This window comes from Ambystoma mexicanum, chromosome 8 (assembly GCF_040938575.1).
Source record: "Ambystoma mexicanum isolate Mex_15411 chromosome 8, UKY_AmexF1_1, whole genome shotgun sequence".
Classification (NCBI taxonomy): domain Eukaryota; kingdom Metazoa; phylum Chordata; class Amphibia; order Caudata; family Ambystomatidae; genus Ambystoma; species Ambystoma mexicanum.
The window spans coordinates 649,061,601-649,082,244 of NC_090929.1; the positions used below are offsets into that span (position 1 = coordinate 649,061,601).

General features: G+C 46.3%; 1 protein-coding gene across 4 annotated transcripts in view; it reads left to right on the top strand.

Annotated features, from left to right (window-relative positions):
• CAPZB (capping actin protein of muscle Z-line subunit beta) overlaps nt 1–20,644 on the top strand; it is a 631,298-nt gene that overhangs the window by 288,444 nt on the left and 322,210 nt on the right. For all 4 annotated transcript variants that reach the window (XM_069610389.1, XM_069610387.1, XM_069610388.1 and 1 more), the window contains exons 3-4: nt 7,284–7,405; nt 12,616–12,729. In XM_069610389.1, the coding sequence (XP_069466490.1) occupies nt 7,284–7,405; nt 12,616–12,729 (236 nt within the window). The remainder of the gene's footprint in view (nt 1–7,283; nt 7,406–12,615; nt 12,730–20,644) is intronic.

Consider the following 20,644-nt stretch of genomic DNA (forward strand, 5'->3'; position numbering starts at 1 on the left):
CTCATCGCTGACCTTGGGCAAGCCTACATCTTCCAGCACTTCGTCTATCTCCTCCTGGCTGCCCCCCTCGCAATCTTCGTATAAGACCTTATAGTATTCCACGAATGCCCTGTTCACGCCTTCTTGGGTGTCTACCTCCTCCCCCTTTTCATTGGTTACCAATCTGATCGGGGATCGTGGGGTCTCACTCTTGTACAGCCAAGCTAAGAGTCGGCCCGTTTTATCTCCCCCCGCATGCAGTCTCTCAATATACTTTCTATAGTTCAAATTACAGAGCCTGACCCAATGTTCCGCACACTCCTGTTGTAATTTGGAGACCGCCTCCTCATCTGTCCCACCACCTTTCAACTCCTCCTCCAGCGCAGTCTCAGCTCTATGCAAATCCACCAGGACTCCCCCCATCAATCCCTTAGACTTCGCAATGGCGATCCCCCGCATTACGACCTTAAAGGCCTCCCATAAGGTGCCAGCCGACTTAACGCTTCCTTTATTCACCTCAAAATAAGCAGTTATCTCTTCCCTAATATCCTCTCTGAAGGCGGGGTCTTTGAGCGCCTCTGCCCTTAGGCGCCATGTTGGTATACGCGCTCGTGGGGAATACAGTTGCCATCGCATGACCAGGGGCGAGTGGTCAGAGAGGACCCTCGCCCTGTAGTCTATATGGTCGCACTCCGCGACTGTCTGGCGTAGTGAAAAAGTAATCAAGCCTCGTGTGCAGTAGATGCGGAGCCGAATAGTGCGAGTATTGTCTCGCGCTCGGGTGTTTCGCTCTCCACACATCCACTAGGCCAAAATCCGCCAGCAGCGTCTGCAATACCCTAGCCGCCGGACTGGGCTTAGCCATCTTGTCATCCGACCTATCCTCCCTGGGGTTCAACACGCAATTAAAGTCACCACCCCATATCACCGTTCCCCCCCATCCCAACACTGAGCTTGGTGCACAGCGTCCTAAAATATGTCGCCGTTTCCTGGTTAGGCGCGTATGTGTTTACAATGCACACTACTTTGTTCTCTACCAGCCCCCTCACCATAACCAACCTCCCATCCTCCTCCACAACCTCCTCAATTAGCTTGAATGGGACGTGTGGTGCCACCCACACCAGCACTCCTCTGGCATAGGCAGAGTACGTTGATCCTACCACTGTTCCCTTCCACTTCCTCCCTACCAGCTCCAGTTTCTCTCGCTTTAGATGTGTCTCCTGTAGCAGGGCTACGCCTATCTTCTGCCTCTTAAGATACAACATGACTTTATTTCGCTTAAGATAACTGTTAAGCCCCCGAACGTTCCACGTTAATATCCTGAGGTCTCCCATGGCCTATCAGTAGTTTCCTCCCCCCATCCGAGGCAATCCCTCCCCACTTTGCGAACACCCACTCCCGGTTTCACCCCCAGGCTCATACAAAAACTAAAACTCCCCCCCCCCCCCCCCCAAACCCCTACCCCCAACAACTGCCCAGCTCCATCCCTGGATCTCAGGCATCCCTGTGTTTGGTCCTCCTTGGAAACCCAAATAGAGAACCCGACAGGGTGTCACCCCACTAACAGTGACTAAACTAAACACAAAAAGGGGGTGTAAAGGGTGGCTTCAGGCGGCTCCTCAACTTCGCAACCATGTCCGCGCAAGGACCACGTTTCATAACCCCTGACGCGCGCATGTTCTCAAGCGAGTTCAATGATTATAATCTAGTCCCAATGCTCATGACCCGACCGGGCCTACAGCGTTACTTATCTCGTCCTTTATTTCCCACCGGCCGTCTGAACATCTGACTCCTGAGGGCAGTTTTGTGCATCCAACCACTCCATAGCATCCTCCGGGGTGACAAAGAACAGTAGCTTGCTCTGAAGGAAAACCTTCAGTTTGGCCGGATAGAGCAACATGTATTTAAGCCCCGCTTCCCGCAATCTCCTATAAAAGTTCAACTTAATCCCTTTTTTAACTGAAGCCCATGCTCTCAACCAAAAGAATGTATTTGAAACCATGATCCGGTTTGTGTGTCCAATTTGTGAACAAGATCTGGGTGGATGGAGGGTGTTCTGTCCTTTCTCAAAGTTAACTGAAAGCTCCCGGAATAGTAATTGCATCGCGACAGTGTCCTGATCACTTCACTGGTGAGCCTGCTTCCATTACATATCTTTACTCTGGATGGATCCCTTTCCATTCATGCACTGTCTGGCATTGTGCCCTCTATCAGTGTCAACATTGTAGAGTTTTATAAAAGGTCCAGTGGTGGTGAGGGGTAGTAAGCAACTTGGAATGCGAGCACATTGTTGCATCATTGCTCAGTACCAGTTTGGTACAAAATCTGCTCAGTACTGCAGATATGAACGAGTTCATAGCTTGGCTAAATACAACAAAGTCGACTTTTCATTTCACTCCAGCCTAAATGTAGAAGTGTAAGCTATCAAATTCGGAATGGAACTGTTGGTATTTTTAGAAAATGGATGGAGTAGAATCTCTTCCACATGATCTGGTCCTTTGAACCAGAAATTATGAAGTCAAAGTCCCTACATGCATCTTCTTTGTCATAGGTTCTCATCTGCCACAGGTTCCTCTGTCTCTTGTATTTTGTATATTTCTGCAATACTGCCATAGTGTCAAATGGTGGTGTTACCATGCCCTTATAGTGGCAAAAAGGGAGTCTGTCATGCTGGAAGGATACAAGTAGACCCGCCCACAATGTCTGGCTACAAGATTCGGTATTGTCAGCAAGGAAGAGGGACTTAAACGCAAGGAAATGTTTTCTGAATAAGCATGAACTAGTCTGGAATTGCTTTAATGAACTGTATACATGAACACTATATTGTCTAGGCTTCTCCTTGATCTAGCATTCGGTCCTCTACCTTGTTTTTTGTGCATTTCATTATGGCATACACATTTGTCCTATTGTAATTTTGCCCATGCCACTCTCTTCTTCCGTAGTTCAAAACAATGGTTATGCATTTTTTTCGATAGATGTTCAGTTGCTGTTTCAATATTTGCCTTTTAAAAGTACTGTAATTTGGTTTGGCAATACATTGCTTTTTAAAATATTTTCACACCAACATATTCACATTTTATTGCACCATTCATGAACTGTGGGTTCCTCATTGACTTCCAGTGTTGCTAGACCATGTCTAGCTTCTATAAACACTAGATAAAATAATTCTCGATCATTGTGCCCAATGCTATTACCTTTTGTTAAGTCACCTAGTAAGCACATCACAGGAAGATGTGGGGTTGACCACCTGTTACTCAATTCGCACGGTATATTGTTGCAGCTCTTTGCCAATTTGGGGCATGTACACCAAATATACATAAATGTGCCCGTTCCGTCACACCCCTAGCATAGTCCTCACTGAGTTCAGTGCAATCAGTGGTCGGGTACCATCTATCAAGCATTTTAAATATCTGTTCTGTTTTGCACACTGACTGATGCTAGTTTCCCTTTCCTCTAATTTCGTTCCCGCCCATGCTGGACAATTACATTATGGAGATCTTCATACTGGCTTGTTGTGTAGCAGGGTAAGCCCGCCGCTAGTTATTTCCACAGTATTTCTATATAGTTGTGAAATGAATCGGTTTTATGTTCGTAAGCACTTGTTCCTCAAATGCAGTCAACTGTTAGGTCGCCTTTTGTTTGACATTCCTGTTCAGGACCGAATGTTGTAGTTGGTAGTATTGGATTCTGTTGCTCATACTCTTTCTTGCCATCATCAAGTGTTGTAATATGGCTGCCGTTAACTAGATACAACTATTAACACCCACCTCTTTTCCATCAAAGGAAGCTAGACCCCTTGTAATCAGGGGCAACATTTGGATTGCTGTTTGATTCTCTATTCATTCAAAACCAGTAATTGGGTGTGGCCGATGGGATTAAATTGGGCATGCCACTCTCCTTTCTCTTGAGTTGGGTTTTTTATGAGCTCTGGTTAGTTGTTCTCCAGATAAAAACAATATCGCCTTCTGTAATTCAATATTAGAAGGGGCGCTTACCAGGCGAGTCAGTAATAGGTATAATAGTGGCAGTAGTATAGTCCTCAACAGCTGTCGCATTCTCAAAACAGAAAATCACTGGTTTCTGCCAGAAATGTGTTTTTTTTTGTTTGTTTTTGTTTATTTGATCAACAGTGGACGCTAGTTAGCATGCAACAAATTTGAATTTTTAGGAGTTATATAGACTCTGAGATAAACCGGTTTCCCAACTAAATTGTCACTTGGTTTAGTTTCGTCCTCTGGGGTAGTGTAATATTTAAGTCTACCGTTTAGATATTTTCAACAAAAACCTGACACAATCCTAAATTTGTCCAATAGCTCTAATTGCATCAGATCGACATCAGAGGGTTATTTGGCATTAAGAGAAGGTCCATCGCAAAGAAAGCTTAAGTGAAGTGGCTCTATAAAGCCCATAACCTGGATGTTTTCTGCATTAGACATTTTTACTGTTATTGGCTCTATTGAAAGGGCAAAAGAAATGAGGAGAGGGGAAGGGTCATGTTTCCCGTGCATCTCAACGCTGTAAGCCAATCGTATTGATAACCATTTATGGCAGCCCTAGCTGTAGTGGCTGCATACAGCACAAAGGCATATTTCAGGAATGTCGCCCAACTCAAGCTTTCCTAGAACTCCCTGAAGATGAAGTATCTCGATCTGGTTAGATGCTTCATCCGCACCGATGGCAAGCAGGGTAGTATGTTGGTGGGATTTCCATCACATTCATCCCTTTCCTTGTATTGCCTGGCGCTTGCCTTGCAACAAATCCTGATTGATCTGACACTTATACACTAGAGCACTCAGTAGGACTGGCCACGATTTGTGCATATAGCTTAGTGTCTGCTGTGAGATGGGCTGTTGGACAGTAGGAAGAGTGGGGCATCTTGCCTTTCCTGGGCTTGGGGAGTACTGTAATTGCTTCTCCCACAGCCTGAGGCACTTCTCCCACTGCCCATTGTTTGATTAAAAAGCTTATGCATAAAATCTAGCCATTTTTTAAAATGTCTTTAGAGAGATACCAGTAAAGTAGTCTGGATCAGGGCTTCATTTGCTATGCTCAAAGTAGGAGTTTTTAAAATTTCTACCTTGGATTTTAAAACATTAAGCAGTTTTTCATAGACTTCAACAGTCTTTCTTTTGTATTCCACTCGCATGATTGTTCCGGATTCGCACTACCTTTCTAAGCCAAACGTTTGCCTGCCTTATTACTGTGCGTATCCATTTTTAGTTTTAATCAATGTGAGTTTAGCTCTATTAATAGTATACATTTTGTTTTCTAACTCCATGACTAAATGCCTCTATGCAGCCTGTATTAAATACTTTTCAATCTTCAAGTCTCGGAGCGTCTCGTTTTTCGATCTTTCAATCTGTCAAGTTGACTTCTCCCTCGGATGCCCCTTTATTGTAGGCATAAAAGCTTCCCATTGTAACACTGAATCGGGTAGATTGTTTTGTTTCCCCCCCATTTTTTTTCATTCAGTATTTGATTTCTTAATCGGTGACTCGTTTAGTTTCAATGCATGCGATTTTATTTGTTCAGCAAGGTTTGTATGCATTGTTACGAAGGGTGATCTGATAAAGTGATATTACATGAAGTAGAATATGTCACATGTAGCAAGCCATCCTTCACGGTTGGCACTCTTTTCTTTTTGTAACTTTCCTCCATTGACGTGGATTTCCCAGCATATCCACTTTTCTCTTGAAGATCCGATTGTCTTGAATTGAGGGCCTTTTCTCACTCGCCTGGTTCATTCAATTCGTTTTGGGTGCACTGGTCAGTACCTATGTCTACTAGTGCATGGAAGGTACTTTTATTTTCACAAGCCACCTTAAAATGAGTTTCTATACTTTGTCAGTTTAACCTTTCCTTGTTACATTGCAGTTACTTTTGTGATGTGCTCTTAATAAGCTTGTGCACTTTTGTTCCCCTCTGTAATGATTTTTTGAGTAGCATGTACTCGAAAGAGCTCCGCATTGTGGGACCAGACCTATTCTTTTTGCTTTTTTTTTTGTTTTGGGCCATTTACCTAGCTCTTGAGGTCGGACATTTACAGGCATGCACTTTTGTGGTAGGCGAGCCTTTGACTTCTGGTCTCTGCTTTAAAAACGGCCAGAAACTGGGTTTTGCGATTGTCTGCTCCCAATCCACACATCTGGTCGGGCATGTGAAGTTGGTGAATAGTATTTGAAGTGGCAGGCTGTCCCTAATGCGACTGCCTCCACCTTTTTGAATGTTGTAGGTCCCTTGCATAGGTGAGCTGGGGCATCACGCAGCCACATATTACATGGAGTCTTTGGAGAAAGTCGACCACATCTGAAGCCAACGGACTACCAGAGACTTTGAATGTCCAAATTAATTTGGGGTTATGATTGCAAGGCAAACTGACCCCATCCTAGCATTAACTCTTTACCCACGAACCGGCTCTTCACACCTGATACTTTTACTCATTTTGACGCACTAGACCTACCCACGAAAACGTTGAGAAAAACTGAGTGGGAGACAGAATAGCGTGCTAGAAGGCCCACTTAAACAATAGTTTACATTGTTGTGAGGGGCAAGTCTGCCCTCAATATTCATGCCCACCAGATGTCACATGGTGGAGTTTTGCTGGGTGAAAATGGCAACACAAGTACATCTGGTCACATCCTAAAAAAGCGAGGGGCATATGGCCTCCACCCCCAGATGTTGTTCAGGCTCTGAATTGTCCATTGTCAGGGCCGGTACAAACAAGTGGGATTCGATGGGCCAAGCTGGCAACCTTGCACCAGTAGTTGGCTTTTTTGGATCCGGCTTTGCATTTATTTTGTCTGCATCCAGCACTTGTTCAGTGTTTATCAAAATCAATTCTTGTTGCAAGATTATCTTCTGTTTCCTTTAAATTGTCCAGCCTTTGCACATAAACCTAATACAGAAATTAAGGTTCAGTCTCCTTACGATGCCTTTGCTTTTTCTGAGCCCTAGCCTTGATAAATGTCTTGCATCTTCCACAGCCTTATTGTGCAGACCTGTTTTACTGTTCTATGTTTGTCTCCTTTCCCACCTGTTCCAAGCTTTAGCCTCATTACATGCATAATCCTAGCTATTATGTGTGCAAATGTAGTGCTTTTACAGTATTCTAACAGCACTGTGCTGAGTCAGTTCGAACATACTGTTCTGAGCATTCTTCTTCATACGGCTGTCAGTGTTAAGCTATGTCCAAATTAAATGTATGAATTCCATCTTCTCATCCATTATCAGCCATTACAATGCAGCAGATTGCCTGTTCAGAGAATTTCGAAACCCTTATTTACTCCAACCATTTCTCTTGATAGGTCCCCAGCCTCTGCGAAGACCTCCTCTCCTCTGTGGACCAGCCTTTGAAGATTGCCCGAGATAAGGTGGTGGGCAAGGACTACTTATTGTGTGACTACAACAGAGATGGCGACTCATACAGGTGATTGTTTTTGATGGTTTTACACTGTTTCTCCTCAATCGCCTCTAGACTCCGGACACGGCTGCCTAAAATATTCTAACCACTTACCAGATATGAGGTCACTCAGACCACTACAGAATTAAAGTATCTCACATACCTATTTCAAAGACAAGTCCCACTCTTAACACAAAGTCCCATTCAAAAAGACCTAGGACTTCCACTTGCTCACATGCCCCTTCCAGTACCCCTTCACCTCTTCCAGGTAAGCCTGCACCTAACCTTAAAGGAGCCCTAATAAATGCAAGATCCTTAGGTCCTGCAACAGATATAGCTGAAGTTATCCTAGCAGAAGACTACGACTTCATTGCTAATACAGAATCCTAGATACACGAGGCAGCAAGCCCTGCGCTGACCCTAGCGTTACCCGTTGACTACTATCCTTCGAGCTTTTAGAGGCGAAGCTCGAGACAGTGGATTAGCCATCATTGCAACATCTAATCTCTCCATGAGAATAACCTCCTCGCCTAATATCAAATCATGTGAATCCATGTCAATCAAAATACCCACTGCCAATTCTCTTTTTTTTTTTTTTTTTTTTTTTTTTTGAACCTCCCCACTGCCAATTCTCAAACCTTGAACATTCATCTCATATACAGACACCCTGGATAACTTCAACTAAGACCTTTCCACTGTTCTATCCAAGAATTTAAAAGATGCATCACAAACCTTATTGTTAGGAGAACTCAATTTAGGATTTAATGACACTAATGATCATCAGGCCACCTCTGTAGCCAACATCCTGACATAACTTGCATTCACCCAGTGAGTGAATGCACCTACTCGTAACAAAGGGAGAATTCTCGACTGGGTTGCAGATCATAACTGTAATGTGTCTATCGCCTCCATCCCAAATCTGGACAGACCACACCTGATATCTTTCACATTGGTAACTAAAAGACGTACCTTACAGTTACCTCTTGCCCCTCCTACACTAACTAGAAACAAGAAAAATATCACAGCAGACAAACTCCTCCCCCCATATCCGGCCTATTCTCAATTCACTACCCGACAATACAGATCCTAGCCTATTTGTCAAATATAACAAAGCTATGACCACAAATCTTGATAACACCGCCCCATTAAAACTAAAACAGTAACCCTAAAAGTCACCTTAACAACTCCCCATCTGAAAAACTTAAGATTAGATAAGAGTGCGAAATTGCCTGGAAACTACACCCCACTGCAGAAAACAAAACAAATGTGGTCAATATCTCATCCCAATATAAGGACAACATCCTCTTGGCAAAACAAACTTGCAGCAAAAGAATCACGCAAGCTATTTCTAGTATGAAGGCGCTCTTTACTATTTTAAAAGCATTAGAAACCCCATTTTAGCACAAGATAACTGTGCCAAAAAAGAAACATGGTGCTCTGACATTCAGCATGCTCTAGTCAACAAAGTCTCTAACCTTCAGAATAAAATAGCCCAAAAGAAAGCCTCACTAACCTCAACGACACCTAACAAAATACCTCTGACCAAAACTAAAAACCTCACCCAATTTAACTTCTCCAACCACTCTATTATAGAGGTTGAGAAAGTTATAGTGGGTCTCAAACCACCAAATTGCAAGGGTGACCAATGCCCAGCACAATTGATCAAGGACACTGCCAGAGATCTAGCACCTTTCGTTACTAAACTTATCAATGCCTCCTTCACATCCAGCACCATTCCCTGCAACCTCAAAGAATATGGTGTACTCCCACTCCTAAAGAAACAAACTTTAGACCCTTCCATACCAACAAATTACAGGCCCATCACCATAGTGCCATTCCTGTTGAAAATCTTAGACAAGGTAGCATATATCCAAATTCAGAACTTCCTAGAACTTAACCAACTTCTAGGTTCTCGCCAGTCTGGTTTCCGGCCATTACATGGCACAGAAACCGCACTAATCGATCTTAAAGCTCAAATAGATAAATTAAGAGACAATGGAAAATTAGCATTACTCCTTCTCGACCTCTCGGCTGCATTTGACTTGGTGGACCACAAAGTCTTATGCAGCCACCTGGACTCAGCAGCCCATTTCTCCAAGGAGGCCATAGTATGGATACAGTCCTTCCTCAGTGACAGAACTATGAGGGTCTTCTCGCCATCTGCAGACACTATTTCCATTACTTGTGGGGTGCCCCAAGGATCATGTGTTTCACCAAACCCCTCTTTCATTATCTTGATCATCTGGGTATCACCTACACTAACTATGCAGATGATAACCAGATCCTCCTACCACTTACTGGGGATTACAAAGAGGATTTGGCCTTGGTGAATGGAATTTGCAGCATCGTTCAGGCATGGATGGCTACCCATGGCCTCTGCCTGAACGATGACAAAATAGAGCTCATCATTCTGGGCACTGCATCTCATCTTACTAGACTTAGCCCTGATTACTCATCCTTTATTATTGACGGAAACTCTATCATGGTTGCCAAAGAAGTAAAAACTTTAGGTTTTTACTTGGATTCAACCGTAACATTCACTTAACACGTAAATACTCTAGCCTCATCTACAGCATACACAATTAATCAGAGCTGGTAAACAATTCCTTTGATCTAACAGTTGCATGATCTTAGCTAGAGCTCTCATTTTATCTAAACTCGATTATTGCAACGCATTATACATCGGTGCTAACAAGTACATTATAAATAAAATACAGATACTCCAAAATAACACCCTTAGAGCTGCTCTCAGCATTTTAAGGAAAGAACACATTTCTGAAACAAGGAAATTTAAGTGGCTATCAACATATGAAGAAATTAACTAAAACAGCATCCCTTATCCGTAAATGCCTAAACAATAAGGCACCACGCTATCTGATAGGATTTCCAGAAAAACCTCAGACCTACGAGACTAGTCAATTTCAATTGCCTTCAGGTGCCCCGCTTTAAATTGTCCACTATTGAAGGCACTAGCTTCCCAGTCAAATCAGCTCAACAGTGGTACTCATTACTGGAATCGTACAAAAATGTCGCCCTCATGTGTGCGCCCCTGCAGTTACTGCGACTTTGGGGGCGCACAAAATGAGGGCTAGATTTACTGCGCCCAAGCAGAGCGGGGGTTGCAGGGGTGTCCCCCGCTCTGCTTGGATGCCGTAACGGGAGTCGGGGGTCGCGGGGGTGTCCCCCCGCTTACCATTTTGGTAAGCGGGGGACACGAAAGAAAAATAAAAAAGAAAAGCACCCTGTGGCGTCAGCTCTAACCTAAGTTAGTGGGATGAGCTGATGCCGTAGGAATAGCAGGGTGCAGTCGGCACACACAGGTGTGCTACCGTAAACGGTAAGTTGTGGGAGATGGAAGGGGTTGGGGGGGTCGGAAGGGAAAATCAGGCCGGGGAAGCGGGCACAGTGATCTATATGATCACTGTGCCGCGCCGTAACTGGTGTCGACATTTCGGCCGTCGCAGTTATGGGCGGCGCAGTGATTACATAGATCCCTCATTACCTACCTCACTGAGAATGGACCAAACCTTAACCAAATTCAGGCAGAATTTGATCAAATGGTTCCTAGAGAATGATAAATAAACCCTCAGACTACTATTGTAAATAACCTCCCTGCTTTACACCTCACATGTACATATCTGCATGTATCCTATTGTTTAATATATTGTATGTATATTCAATATTTTACGCTTCATTGTATTTACTCTGTATATCCTATGCTTGTTAGATTAGATGTTAAATTAAATGTCATTTTACACTGCTGTAACCACTGTAACCACTAACATTTGTAACCAAGCTGTATGCCTTCTTACCTCCTGCGTCCTGATAGCCTAGGGTCTGGCGCGCATAATAAATAAACCTCTTCCAAGCAAGCCTGTGCTCGCCACTGCCCTCACAGCTGGGAATTCTATATGGAGCAGACAACTGGATCTTGCTCTGGTTTCCAAACACTCCAATTTATGGGGATATTAACTTTGGACAGGCTTTCCTGGTACTGCTTTAATTGACTAAAGAAAGGAACACTAATGCAATGTTGCCTATTCCAATGCCCTCTTCCCAACGGTGATGTACAGACGTGATGTAGTCTTTTCTAATTATTTGTTAGATTGTATTCTTTGAGGAGGGTGACTAGCTAAGCTAAAAGGCCCCACATTTTTTCAGCAGATTATGTTCTCATTTGGCACTAGAAATGGTCATGGTAATTAGGGTGGGTACCCAAGCACTAAATAAACTATCCCTAAGGCTCAGCTTGATAGATGTTTATGGAATGGTTCCAATAGATGTTTTTGGGGTTGCATCACTAAATCCAAGCGTGTTCTGGGGGCTAGCACTGTGCATTGCCGTCTATGTAGTGTAACTGAAGGGTAAGCTCATGAATAAGTGGAAGGACTTGAGAGCTAATAGTACATCGTTCGTCAAAATACAAATTCAAAGTTTTTTGTCTTAAGTAAAGACTAGGTCCCTGTTTTCCTAAGAATTTACAGACACCAATTGTCTTGCACTTATTATTTACTTAAGACAAAAAACTTTGTTAATGATGGTTCAAGGTTTTTTCATTTGTTTATTATTATTTTTTTGTATTTTTCAAGTTGTTTGCCACAAATATGTTTGTTTTCTGTTCCTTTCTCAAATGCACTTCTAAAAATGAGAAAATGAATGTATTTTGACGAACGATGTACCTTAAAAAACACCTATACATCTTCTTGTAAAATCAATTGCATAGATGATGTTGTGCAGCTACTAGCACTAAGTAATTCTTTTTTCCTAAAAAGAAAATTAAAAAATGTGGCAATCCAAGGGCCTCTTTTGCTCATCTTTTTAGAATATCCTTTGACAGTTAGCTAAGTAACAAAGCTGATGTCAAATCCTATTTTTGCATGCTAAATAATCACCCTTTACCAAAATGTATAGGTAAAGAGATCTAAAAACAAGCGGCAGGACGCCTCCCTACTCGTTTCTTGCCGTCTATGTAGGACTAGCGCTGGCCATTTGCTTCTCCTGGCAGTCGGCTACGAGCTCTGGGCCTGCTCCAGATGCAGACCTACACTCTTGGCATTATTAAAAATGTACAATTTTCATTGCTTTAACTGGGCACACATGCTCTGGCAGCATTGCTGTTTGTGGATCTGATAGGCACATTGGCTTAGCTGTTGACTGCTGTGCGTACTCACATAATGCCTGTGTTTTAGTCCAGGTTTGTGTTGCAATATTATAATTCTCCTATTTTGATTTTGAAGGTCCCCTTGGAGTAACAAGTATGATCCTCCACTGGAAGATGGTGCAATGCCCTCTGCACGCTTACGCAAACTCGAAGTGGAAGCAAACAATGCTTTTGATCAATACAGGGACTTGTAAGTTTCTCTAATTTTGCTCTAATATAGTTGGCGCTAAGATTTATTTTTTCTTCTGTTTTACTGTAGTGATTGAAATACGGTCTGATGTGCATGAGCAAAAGCACCGTTCACTACATCCGCCACAATGGCTTTTTCTGGAGAAAAATGAGATATTAGTACCCAGTGTGCTGCCAATCTGACTACCACACTGTCAATTGTATATGACACACTATGCTTTGAATGTCTTCCCAATGCGCTGTTGACTTTTTCCAAACATGCATTTAGTCGCATAGGTACAATTTTGTATAGTGCATGATGGAGTCAAAATTATCTCCTGTGTGTAGTCTGTCACTCTAACATGCCTCTTAGGCTTCAATTACAGGTTAAATAGCTCTCAGGTATTTCGATCCCTGTACTATTCCTGGGAACTGCTGCAGAATACTGGGGCCTTCTTGTACTTGATGTTAGAAAATGTATGGTAATGGCAACTGCTTGCGTGGCTTTTCCACAACCTTTTGTTGAGTGTAAAGAGACCTATTTGGAGGGCAATGACTGGGTGCCTACCAAATTAGACCTAGCCTCTCTGAATGGGTGATGGAGCTGAGCAGTCGGGCTTCACCCCGAGGAAGGGTGGGCTGGTACCATAGTACATAAACACATAAATAGAATACACCACACAGTACACTGTAGCAATAATAAATACTTCTCCAGAATGGGGTCTGGCATGGATTCACATGCTCATGAATATTCCCCGTCAGGCCGGGGAATCCTCGGTATAGAAGAAAAATCAGTATCGTTTCTGATCTGTCTTTCTTGGTAGTAACCAATCACTGGTCTCTGGGTCATACTGCCCCCAGCCAGTGACTGCCCTCTCCCTAAGCCCCGCCTCTGGCAGCCATCCTCATATTTTTACCGCGCGTTCAAGTGTTGGGAGTCCTCGTGCTGTAGCTCTCGAGCTTTTGCTGCGTTTTCGTGCTTTTTCAGGAGATTTTTCGGTTAAATAGAGCCTCAAGCTCCACCGTTTCTACATCCGATCAGCGGGGATCCGTTTCGGAATTTTCTACGCCCCTAAAGGGTGAAGATTTCGTCGAGTTATGCTTTTGGAGGATTCCAGAAGTTCCGAGGCCTACCCTGGACATGGTCCAGGAGAAAGGAAGCTCGACGCCCTGGAAGCTGTTCAGGACCTGCCCTGGATGCCAGCTTCAGAATGTTTTCAAGGAGGACGAGCATTCGTTATGCCTCTGTCTCCATGAGGAGAAGAGGCACACAGAGAAGGACTGTGCGTTTTGTGGGACCATGCCGGAGCGGACCATGAAGGATCGCCACCTCAGTCTTGCCAACTGGCTGGAAGGGAAGAGCCCGTCAGGCGAGAAGAAGAAAAAGAAGTCTGAGTGGTCTTCTAAGTCCTGTGAGGGCGCCCCGGCGACGGGGGCCCAACAAAAGGCCAAGCACTGCGAGTCCGCGGGCACCGGGAGCGCCGAACGGTCGGGCTCTTTGGCTGCCAGGCAGGGCGCATCCACCCCGGGGCCATCAACCACAAGCAAACGCTGTGGCTCGGGTAAGAGGAAGTCCGAGAACCCGGCAAAGCTTCTGGAGAGGCCCCGGTTGATCTCGAAGATTCCGGCAGAGGGGGAGTGAGGCTCGGACCCTCCCCCCAAGGTGAAGGCCCCAGGCGTACAGAAGGTGACGCTGGCCTTAATTCACCCTGCCAAGACCTCGATTGAGGATGTTGCAGCGGCCCTGGCTCAGCCTGTGGAGGTTACGCCAGTGGAGGCGACCTCAGGACCTAGAGTCTCCCTGCAACCACGAAGGGAGTTGTCTTTCAGGCCCATTGAGAAGACCCCCATGAAGTCCTCATTGGAAAAGGTGGGGGGAGGGGCAGGTGGCCATCGTGGATACGGACAAGACCTCTGAAGAGCTAATCGAAGTCGTGGAAGAGGCCCAGCCCATCGGGAGGGATCCCGACGAAGGCGACGACGAGAGCGACGGTGTCGCCGACGAGGTTCCGGTGCCCCAGGACACTTTGGCAGCCATTTTGTCAGCGATTCAGTCCTTATGCTCGGAGATGAGGACAAGGTTGCCCCCTCCCCCTGACGGAGGTACCTGAGCCAGACCCGACGGGGTACTGGAGCCGGGACCTTCAGAAAGTCCACCGCATAAGAAGAGGACGCATCCTACGCCACCTCTCCCACCTCTGCGGCCTGCTCTGCCTCCCCCCCCCGGTCTACTACCCACGGGGATACAGGCACGGACACGGCTACGACGGGTACAGATGACGACGGAGGCGACGACGGGACGTGTCCCCCGTTGCCCCCTGCTCGGGCGTCCCCGTCTGACGAGATTGGATCCTTTCATGCCTTGATTTCTCCAGCATTGGATCTTTCATGGATTCACATGCTTAGAATATTCCCCGTCGTCAGACTGGGACCCCTCGGTACACATATATAGCCTTTTCCAATAGGACACAAAAGTGTCGGAAGTTTTCCTATCTACGTCCTTTTAGGACCCACCTACGCATGCTCCGTAGGCCGTCCCCGTATAAGAGGCCCGCCCCCGCGGTTCCCCTTCAGATTTCAACCGTCTCCAAAGTAGTGGGATCTCCTCGCGTTGTCTTACTATTTTGCACAAGGTTGCATTATTGGAATTTGAGTACAGAAAATGTCCTCCGTGTCAGGAAAAGTGCTGTTCCGCCCATGCGCGACGTCCGGCGTGAAAAAAGTTTACGAGGGGGACGGACATATGGATTGTATATATTGCCTCCACCCTCATCATTCGGCTGATAACTGCGACATATGCAAAGGGTTTGCTCAAAAAACCCTCAAAGACCGCAGTCGACGACTGGTGGCATGGCTGAATGATGGAGCGGGGGCATACCCCCCTTCGGAGGTAGGCTCCACACAATCGGCGAAAACATCACGCCGCGCTACCTCGTCGGAACCACCGGCGAAGAAATCTCGACCGACGGAAAAAGAGTCGTCTGGAAGTCACTCAACTAGAGACTCCTCGTCAAAGAAATCATCAACAAAAAAGCATGAAAAGGAAAGGAAATCCTCTTCGGGCGATCATCATAGATCGACCACGAGTCGAGTAAAAGCAAGTCAAGTGTGGAAAAGACGGGACCGCCAAAACCACCTGCTAAGTCACCGTCGTCGACGGCGGCCCAGTCATCGGCCTCCACCCTGCCACTTACGCAGGTGGCATCCACCGTCCCACCTACGTCGACGATGGCCTCGTCGACGGGGGTTCTACAGGCGGCCTGGAGGCCTGAAGTTTTTGATCCGACCCTCCCGGATACTTTACTACAAGAACAGGCTGTGTTGCTGTCCTCGGAGGACGAGAATGAGAGAATAGCTGGGCCAGCAGACCTAGGGCTACGAGTGGCTGACAAGTCGTCGACGAGGGGATCCGTTACACCTGTATCTGCCCCTCTTATCAATCCTCAATCTGTTTTGTCGTTGGAAATTCTGTCCACGCTTCAGTCGTTAGTCGTTGGACCAGAGACTACCTCAGGCAAACCTGCCACAGTCACCCGTCGATGAGCCGGGCCCGTCCCGTCAACCGACGCACCTACGCACGCCAATCTCAGCACTGGCGCAAGAGGAAGGTGAGCTGCCAGATTCGGAGTCTGACAGGGGAGCCATGTCGAATATCTCATCATCCCCCTCCAGGGATCCAACCTGGGAGTCAGAGGTGGAGTTGGAAACCCCTAGAAGCCCAGCTCACCCGTCCCCTCCGGACGACATTGCGTCATTCCATTCTATGATGGAGAAGGCATGCAAAGAATTTGGTTTGTCCCAGGAAGAACAGAAAAAGGACTGTTTTTTTTTTGTTCGACCACATGGTAAGAGAAGGTCTGTGTTCTCGATACCAATACTAGACCATGTATGGAAGGAGGGGTTGCAGACAATGCGTCACCCGTTTTCAGAGCCGGCAGTGAAAGGATGCCTGGAAAAAAAGTTTAAGGCTCCAGAGTCTACCCCCAAGTGTTTATCCTCCCAAACAACGCCAGACTCGGTGGTGTCGGCGGCAGCGGTGAGGAAGGCGAAGGCCCAGCACAAGTGCACGACGACTCATGAGAACGAAGCGAGACGCCAAGATGCCTTCGGCAAAAAAGTGCTATCCGTGGGAGCGACCACAGTAAAGGCCGCAAACTCTCTGGCAATTGTTGCCAGATACAATAGGGAGATGTGGCACAGGCTAGCTCTGTTGCTTGATCATCTTCCAGAAGAGCATAGGAAGGCAGCGATGTTACTCGTCCGAGAAGGTGAGGAAGCCTCAAATTACGCAATAAACATTGCGGTGGACCTCGCTGAGTCAGGCTTCAAGCAAGTCAATAATGGGGTCGTATTACGTCGACAGTCATGGCTTAAGTGTACCTACTTCAGGCCAGAAGTACAATACAAAGTTTTAGATATGCCCTTTGAGGGAGACCTTCTTTTCGGTGAGAAGGTGGACGAAGCCCTAAAGGGAATGAAAGAGGACTCGGACACGGCACGTTCATTGGGTGCCCTCCAGAGTGGCAGAAACTACAAGTCTTTTCGTCCCTTTAGAGGGGCTTCAGGTAATTCAAGATTCTCTGCATCTGGAGACAGATCCTTTGGCAGATCAGCTTACCCCTCCCAGGGATACAGACGTGCCTCCCAAACGGCAAACCGTCGCCGGAACTTCCAGACTTCCAGGAAAAGACCATCATATCCGTTGTCGTCGAGAGACAAGCAAAATAAAGATCAGCAGTGACATACAACACACCGTTCTGGGGGGAAGAGTTTCAGCATATGTCGACGAATGGGAACGAATAACGATGGATCAATGGGTGCTGGATACTATAAGAAACTGACACACTCTACAAATCCTCCGCAAATTCCACCTGCGTTCACCGCTCATTCCCATCTGAAGATACTGCAACAAGAGGTAACACTCATGTTAGCAAAGGGCGTGATAGAATTAGTTCCAACATCACAGAGAGGTCAAGGAGTCTACTCAAGATATTTCGTCGTAAAAAAGCCGAACGGCAAATGGCGTCCCATTTTAGACTTACGCGATCTCAACAAGTCTTTAAAGAGCCTAAAATTCAAGATGCTCACTCTGCAGGAAGTGATCCGCGCCGTTCAAGAGGGGGAGTTTCTAGCGTCCCTGGATTTACAGGACGCGTATTTCCATATTCCAATGTGTCGGAAACACAGGAAATTCCTAAGATTTGTAATAGGGCGGACTCACTACCAATTCACGGTTCTTCCTTTTGGGCTCAAGACCTCCCCCAGAACGTTCACGAAATGCCTGGCTCCAGTAGCGGCCTGGCTAAGGAAGCAAGGCCACCAGGTGTATACCCATACCTCGACGACTGGCTGGTAAGGGGATCCTCCCCAGCGTCGACCAACACAAGTTTACAAGCCAACATGCAGCTTCTACAACAGCTGGGATTCGCCATAAACTTCGAAAAATCCTCTCTGCAGCCATCGAGATCGCTGGTATTCCTGGGGGCACAGTTTGAGACCCAGTTGGGGCTAGTGAAACCTTCTCTCGACAGAACCTCAAGACTCAATCAACAAGCATGCAGACTTCGGCGAAACACCAAGATCTCAGTGAGAAAATATGTTTCGGTCCTAGGGGCCATGGCATCCTGCATCCATCTGGTGGAAAACTGTCGCCTATTCATGAGGCCAGTCCAGGAATTCCTCGCGGACCGATGGACGCAGGCTCAAGGATCGTGGTCAGACAAGATAACCATCGACGACGACAAGCTTCTTCGGACCCTTCAGTGGTGGCAGAGTTTCCACAATCTGAACAACGGCGTACCCCTACAGGAGCCGGAGTTTCAGCGAACCATAGTCACGGATGCGTCCCTAACCGGATGGGGAGCTCACATGGGTGCTCTCCAAACGCAAGGTCGCTGGTCTCCAACGGAGTCACTCCTACACATAAACGTGTTAGAGCTCAGAGCAGTATGATGGGCCTTGAAGGCATTCCTACCACACATCAAGGGCTCGCGAGTACGAATACTGACCGACAATACAACGGCCATGTTTTATCTGAGGAAACGAGGAGGGACGCGATCAAGAACTCTTTCCATAGAAGCCGAGAAAACATGGCATTGGGCATTAAAGTACGAAATTTCCATCGTGGCTCATCACCTTCCAGGAGTGAGGAACTCCCAAGCAGACTCCCTCAGCAGAAGCATGGCCCAGATACACGAGTGGGAAATGGACACAGTTCACCTGATGAAAGTGTTTGCGACCAAAGACAACAAAAAATGCGAGCAATTCGCAAGCAGATGGCCTCTGGAGGGCTCCAGGGGGGAGGCATTCTCCTTCCCATGGACGGACATGTTCCTCTATGCTTTTCCCCCGTTCCCCCTCATACGGAGGACAATACAGTGGATACGCAGATACAATTGCCGGGTAATTCTAGTGACACCATACTGGCCAAGGCAACCGTGGTCTCCGACCTGCTTCACCTGTCACTGGAACATCCCTTAGGGTTTCCGAAAGTCCCGAACCTTCTATCCCGGGACAAGGGCACGGTGTGGCATCACGACCCGGACAGTCTCAACCTTACAGCCTGGCTCCTGACTTTTCGGAGTTCGGTGCTTTAGACGTTTCGGAGGATTGTCAAAAAATTCTGCAGGCGGCTAGAGCCCCTTCTACAAACAAATCCTACTCCTATAAGTGGCGGAGGTTCTTTAATGGTGTAGGGGACAACAGGGCCTACAACCATTGTCGGTGACGCCGGAACAAGTTCTACCTTACCTGCTCCTCTTGGCGGAGAGGGGATTATCCTTCACAACGATAAAGGTGCACCTGGCGGCCATCTCGAGGTTCACAAGGAAAAGGCAGTCGTCTCCTCTATTTAGCGACAGACTTGTAAAACACTTCATGAGGGGTTTATTTCGAGCTTTTCCCCCGGAAAAACGTTTCCCCCCGACTTGGAGTCTCAACACAGTGTTGGCAGGCTTAATGAAACCGCCTTTTGAGCCTATGGCCACGTCCGACATAAAATTCATTTAGTGGAAGTTGGCATTCTTGATTGCTATCACATCAGCTAGAAGAATCTTGGAACTCCAAGCGCTGGTCGTAGACCCGCCATACCTAAGATTCTTTAAGGACAAAGTAGTCCTAGCAACTAATCCTATGTTCGTCCCAAAAGTTCTGACAGTGTATCACAAACACTCGTCCATTGTTCTCCCTACTTTCTTCGCCACACCATCATCGGCAGAAGAAAAAGCTCTTCATACCCTGGACGTTAAGAGGGCTCTGAAATTATTGCTACATCGTACACAGGAATTCAGGTCTACTAGACAACTGTTCGTCGCATGTGGTCCGTCGACGAGAGGAAAAGCAATTTCTAAACAAGGATTGGCTCGATGGGTCTCATCAACGATTGCGTTTTGTCACTCTAAGGCCGGAAGGCCACTGCAAGGACATCCTAGAGCCCATTCTACAAGATCGATGTCCTCCTCAACAGCTTTATGGGCAGGAATTCCGTTGACGGACATATGCCAAGCTGCGGCATGGTCAGTGCCCCACACGTTTACCCGCCACTACTGCCTTGCCAGGCAGCATGCGGACGAGGTGCAGATGGGAAGAGCTGTCCTGCGCCATCTGTTTCAGTAAGGTAAGCTCCACGCTGTGGAGAATCTGTTGTCTACCTTTTTAATGACAGTTTATTTTATGTGGGTAAGGTTATATGAGGTAACTTATTCCTACTGTACATATGCATTGTGTAGTATGTTGAGGGTATATTACATTACATTCTCACCGCCGTCTCAAGTGTTACTGCTATACAATCTATTCTAAGCATGTGAATCCATGAAAGATCCAATGCTGGAGAAGGAAATGGTTTCTTACCTGTAACTCCATTTCTCCAGCATTGGTATCTTTCATGGATTCACATGCGCCCGCCAACCTCCCCGGAATGTAATGTATTTGATTGATAA